Raw genomic sequence first — 6,088 nt, 5'->3', positions numbered from 1 at the left:
ATTTCAGAAGAAATAAGAGTTGCGCAAGAAGGGAAATGTAATCAGATTACAGTAGTTGACTCAGCAGGAACAATATTGTTACCAGTACAACTGATACACATTTAAAGTGGTATTTAAATACAAATTGTAGACTAAATTGGATGATTTTACCTCATTTACATGATAGTGACTAATGTCTACAACTAATAAAAAGATGAAACATCAGTTTGTGTGTCTTACTTAGAGCTGCAGATGTCCGTACTAGAAGAAACAGCTAGAACCACCAAAAAGCAGCTTCTCCAGGCAGCAAGAGACGCTAAAGGGGGCCGTGGACGTGACCTATTGCCCTGTAAAACCTCTGGTCTTATAGGCTTTATCCTTCTAGTTCTACGTACTTTATAAAACCTCTAGTTTTCTGTAAAATTCTAGCCCTGTGAAACTTTAGCGTGTGTGTATTATTACTTCCATCATTTATTTTTTGAGACAGGACCTGGCTCTCCACCCAGGCCGCAGTGTAGTGGCGCAATCACAGCTTCCTACAGCCTCGATTTCTTGGGCTCAAACTATCCTCCCATCTCAGCCTCCCAAGCAACTGGGACGGCAGGCATGCACCACCACACCCAGCTGGGGTGTGTGTGTGTGTGTGTGTGTGTGTGTTGTACAGACAGGGTTTCACCATATTGCCCAGGCTAGTCTCAACTCAGGCGATCCACCACCTCAGCCTCTGAAAATCCTGGGATTACAGGCGTGAACCAATGTGCCCAGACTATTTTCACAATTTTTTAAATTTAATGCCGATCATGTACATTTTGAAGGGGTAATCCTAGAAAATTTTGCAACTGAAAACTGGGAAGTCTTGACCTATCACAAGCTTACAAGCAAAATATTACTTTGAAACATTCTATAGGAAAACAAAGAAACAAAAGTGGCAGCCATTTGCCCACCACAGAGAATGATTCCATAATCTATGGCACATCCTTACTTTGGAATTCTCTACAGCTGCTAAGTTCAAGGAGGGAACACCTGTCAGGTAATGGCACAAATTAGATCAATGTCCATGACGTATTGTCAAGTGGAACAGGCAAGCTATGTAATGACATATAATACTGCATCTAAGCATGTACACAGGAAGGGCTCTGATGGGACACATGAAAGAATGGATTCTGGGGAGACGAGGGGGGACTGAGAGGACACTCGTGTGTGTATGTGTATGTGTGTATGTTTGTGTTTGTGTATGTGTGTATCTGTGTGTTTGTGTAACTGTGTATATGTATGTATGTCTGTGTATGTATATGTGTGTGTGTGTGTGGTTTTTAAAACATTTTTTACTAATAGAATGTATTACTTCTGTAACCTAAAAATAAAAAAATGTAACAGCTTAACAGTCTTTTGTTTTGTTTTTGAGACAGAGTTTCACTCCTGCTGCGCAGGCAGGAGTACAAGGACGCGATCTTGGTTCACTGCAACCTCCACCTCCCAGGCTCAAGCGATTCTCCTACCTCAGCCTCCCAAGTAGCTGGGATCACAGGCATATGCCACCATGCCCGGCTAATTTTGTGTTTTTAGTAGAGATGGGGTTTCTCCATATTGGTCTGGCTGGTCTTGAACTCCTGACCTCAGGTGATCCGCCCGCCTCAGCCTCCCAAAGTGCTAGGATTACAGGTGTGAGCCACTGTACCCGGCCGGCTTAACAGTCTTTTTAAGGTCAGTTTCAGAATGTTCTTGGAGGGGTTAGTTTACTCACTGTGGGGATTGTTGGTGGCACCCTGTGCTGGAGACTTGTCTAGATCTGCTTGGGGTCAAAAAGAGATAGCCATGGTGGTGAGAAAGTGACTTGCCAATCCTCCTTCTCCTCGGGACCATTTTCCTTGAAGGCTGAGAGTGAAGCTGGGGTGTTCCCTGTGACCCAGTCTGGGGAGAAGCCAGCTGCAGAGAAAGATGCTTCCTTTGGGAGCCCCAGGAGCCAAGTGGACCCTCCAGTCACAGCCCAGCCAGCCCCTTTCCCACCGCTGCCAGCCACAAACCCATCCGCTCCAAACCCCCTTCTTGCCTCCTCAGGATTTGGAACCAAGGAGCAAATGTCTGGGATTCACACCTTGCCTCTTCCACGCCCTCCCTCTCTCTCGTTTGCATACTACATTTCTCAGTTCCAAATAACCAAGCCACACAGAGAGTCAAGTATTTGTTTCTTCTTTTCCTACTCCATTGCAGAGGCTGACAATTCTAACAATTACAATGAATTAGGGAAGGAGGTGGGATCTCCGCCCTCCAGGGTCAAGGACTCTTAAACTTCCACCGTTCTATCTTTGCTCAGCTCTTCCCCATACCCCTGTCTCCATTTTTCTTCCTTTCTTCAAAACCTTCAACAGAGAAGCCAGAGCTGCGCAGCTGTGGGCTATGGGTTAGACAGAGGTGCGCTGGGGTCAGGCCACCTCGCCGGTGATATTTCGTTTCTTCTCACACGCCCAGCGGTGCACCTGCAGGCAGAAGTCATCGTTCCAGCGGCCATCTGGGCGGATTTCAGCACAGTCTTCACTTTCACCCAGCTCATGCCCGTGCCAGTCATCAGGCTGAGAGACAGCCCAGTTCCTAAGGAGGCAAGAGAAAATTCAGACTCTAACTTCTGCCCCCAGAGCCCAGAAAAGCACAGCCTTGGAGGGTTTGGGAGTCTGGGGAAGAGAGGACTGGGGAATTTGGTCCCTGAGAGACGAGTCAGGGTGGCTTGGCATGAAAGGCCAGGGGGCTGTCCCCAGAGAAGTCTAACAAGGGGGAGAGGGAAGAGGCCACTTGCTTGTAGTTGTGACTATAGTCTGTGCCATCCACCCATTTCCAGGAGCCATCGCTGTCCGTGAGACCTATCCAGGTGTGAAAGGGGTTCGTATGTTGTGCGATGAACTTCTGGAAAAACAGACAACAAGGAAGTTTCTTGTCTCCTGTGCCTTTATCCTCCCTCCATGTGGCCATGGAACCGTGGCCCCCTCAGCCTTTCCCAGCCTGATCTGCCCCCAGGCTGAAGCATCAGCTCCCAACAAGACTGCTTCCTAGCTTCTCCTTCTGTCACTATAGCTATTGTTGAGTGTAAATTTACTGGGCTAGACTTTATGCTGCCTGTGCAAAGATGATCTCATTTAATCCTCAGAAGCCCTCTAAGATGGGCACTGCAGCGACCACACTTTGCAGGGAGTTGCAGAGCCCAGAGAGCCAATCCTGTACCTGAGTTAGTGGACACTGTCCTGTTCACAGCCCTGGCCCAGCGTCCCCCTTCATTCCCAGCTTATGGCTCTACCCAAGCTCTGGTCCTCTCCCTGTCTTGTGCTCACAGCCTCAAACTCCTGGGATCCTGATTCTGGTCTCTGCTCCTACTGCCTCCCCAGACCCCAGACCCACTAAAGATCTCAGTTTCACTCGCCTCTCAGGTACATCGTCCCCTGGTCGCGCTCGCTTTATGTGTAGCTGTCATTTTCTAAGATTTGTCAGGCCCGGGAGCCTCTAAGCTTGGACCCGCTGCCCAGGGCTCCATTATGATCTAGCTATGTGGAATCTGGCAATTGGTGCAAAATAGCAAAATACCCGGGTGTGAGCAAGCAGCCCAGTCAGCCAGCTGGCAGGGGCTTGAGTGAAAGTGGCCTTTGAGGCTACAGATAGCTCCCCAGGACTCACATGCACCCACACCCCCAGCACAGTAGCCCCTCCAAGTGGCTTTCTCTTACACATACAGCTGTTCCGGGGGACTTAGGTCCCATGGTTTGGTAGGGTAGCAGGGGGAGGTGTGGTCAACTGGTTTTGTGGAGGAAGCAGAGGGATGGATCCATTGAGCAACGTGCACACTCAATTCCCTTTGACAGCCGGTGAAGGGGCCCCAACAGTATTTGAAGGAAAATTGCCTAATTCTACTCTCGGTGCCTAGAAAAACAACTAAGGTTCCAGTTATTCACCTCATCTGATTATCAGAAACTGTTGCATCCCGAAATTCTGGAATCCCACAAATAGGATATTGGAAACAGATGCTCAGTGCTACAAAGAAAAATTGGCACTGAGACAAAGGACTTTTCAGCAAAGCAATTTTTACTTCCTGCAGCAAGGGTGGTCTTGCCAGCAGGAAGGGTACCTTCACTAGCCACGAGAGTACAACGAACAGAGGGAAAAGCAGACATATTTATCCCTTACGCATTTGGGGTTGTTCTTACTGCTGTGTCTGATTTTCATTGGTTGGAGCCAGACCTTACAATTTAAACTAAAACCTGATTGGCTAATAAAACTTTTTTAAACAGTTAAAGCAATGGAGAACAAAAAGGCATAAGGAAGGAGCATGGCTGTGAGCTGGGACACGCCTGTGAGCATGTCCGGCACAGATATCTTGTTTAAAGTACAAGGACATAGAATGTACTATGTGCCTGTGAACATGTCTAACAGCTACATAGGATAGGGCTTAACAAAGAGTTATTAGCAAGAAGGATTTATTCTTTAACAAGAAAGGAAACTCTGAGGAGGAAATTTTCTACTTTCCACGTGGGAAGAAGCAGCATGAAGGGGCAGCCCTCAGAGGCAGGTAAGGCTTCCCCAAGACCAGAGGAGTCAGCGGAGTTGGAGAGAAAGGGCCTGGAGACAAGACATGCTCTCTGCTGCTGCCCGCCGGCAGCCCTCCCTCCCATCACCACAAGAAACTGAACAACTGGCAGAGATTACAAATTAGCAGCATCCAGCCCTTGGTGTTAAAGATGGAGAGGAGGAATCAAATCGTGCTAGACAATCAGAGAAGACAGTCCGGATCATTCATCCCCTCTTTCCTGGGTGAATCATAGGAAAGAATGCATTGTATCCATTCACAAAAGTAACAGAGAAGGAAAACCATCATGGAACTTATGCCCCCAAAGAGGAAGATGAGGCAGAGGAAAAAGAACTGGAATATCGAAGGGAGGGGTGAAAAACAGACTTTGAAAAGAAGCCTTTCTTCAGAATGTAAGGGGATGTTGAAGAACAATTTCCTTACATGCTTAAAAAAATGTTTTTTTAAATGACATAAAACATGAAAGAAGACATCAATAAAAGAGAATACGATGATAAGTAAACGAACTGAAAAGAAAAGTTTGAGCTACATATTTAAAAAAAAAAAAAATGGCCAGGTGCAGTGGCTCAAGCCTGTAATCCCAGTACTTTGAGAGGCTGGGGTGGGGTGGTGGGGGGATCACCTGAGGTCAAGAGTTCAAGACCAGCCTGGCCAACATGGTGAAACCCTGTCTCTACTAAAAATACAAAAATTAGCCGGGCGTGGTGGTGGGCGCCTGTAGTCCCAGTTACTCAGGAGGCTGAGGCAGGAGAATTGCTTGAACCCAGGAGGTAGAGGCTGCAGTGAGCCAAGATCGCACCATTGCACTCCAGCCTGGGCAACAAGAGTGAAACTCTGTTTCGAAAAAAAAAGAATCAATGGTTGTTTCACTGAACCTCCCAGAGCTCCACTACAATTCTGCTTCTGGACTCTCTTTTTAGGTTAAAAGGATAAAATAAGCGTGATCCAGCCTCCCACAGCCTGCCTTCCAAGGGCGTCCTCCTGCCTGCGGGAAGCGTGGCCTCACCTGCTCCTCCCAGGAGTTGATGACCACCAAGTGCGCGCTCTCCAGCTGGCAGTACTTCTCCGCCTCGGCCCAGGCCTTCCCCGAGTGAGAGAACCAGTAGCAGCTGGCTTGGTGCTCCACCCAGTTGACGGGGCAGCAGGTCCTTTGGGAGCCTGAGGGGTCAGGGGGCAGTGGGATGAGATCCAGCCAGAGGGGCGCACACTGGGACTGCAGACGCCCCACCCCTACCGTTGCTGTGGAGGAGCTCCATCTGGCAGGTCAGGAAGCGCAGGTCCATGGGGAAGTGCTTCACATGCAGGAGCAGGGAGTCGTGATCTAAGACAGGCAGGTGAAAGTGCTGCTGGCAGGCATGTCCCCTCCTGCCCGGCTCCAGCCTGTGGCTGGGGAAGCACATCCACCCCACAGACTCTACCATGCACAGACCACAGCGCACCACACCCCACACCCCACAGACTCTACCATGCATAGACCACACCACACACCCCACAGACTCTACCATGCATAGACCACACCGCACCACACCACACACCACACAG

General features: G+C 48.9%; 1 protein-coding gene across 9 annotated transcripts in view; it reads right to left on the bottom strand.

The window, feature by feature from the left end:
• Positions 1–2,153: 2,153 nt before the first annotated feature.
• The window catches only part of ASGR2 (asialoglycoprotein receptor 2), an 11,359-nt gene continuing 7,424 nt past the window's right edge, over positions 2,154–6,088 (bottom strand). For 8 of the 9 annotated variants that reach the window (XM_032280563.1, XM_032280558.1, XM_032280557.1 and 5 more), the window contains 4 exons: positions 5,781–5,867; positions 5,553–5,704; positions 2,771–2,877; positions 2,154–2,568 (listed from right to left, as the gene is read on the bottom strand). In XM_032280563.1, coding sequence (XP_032136454.1) covers positions 2,403–2,568; positions 2,771–2,877; positions 5,553–5,704; positions 5,781–5,867 — 512 coding nt within the window. In that variant the 3' untranslated portion in view covers positions 2,154–2,402. The remainder of the gene's footprint in view (positions 2,569–2,770; positions 2,878–5,552; positions 5,705–5,780; positions 5,868–6,088) is intronic. The other variant, XM_032280559.1, reaches the window with a different exon arrangement.

The sequence above is a fragment of the Sapajus apella genome, unplaced genomic scaffold (genome assembly GCF_009761245.1).
Source record: "Sapajus apella isolate SASKATOON/1434 unplaced genomic scaffold, GSC_monkey_1.0 scaffold12, whole genome shotgun sequence".
NCBI lineage: Eukaryota > Metazoa > Chordata > Mammalia > Primates > Cebidae > Sapajus > Sapajus apella.
This window is presented reverse-complemented; position numbering and strand designations above follow the sequence as displayed.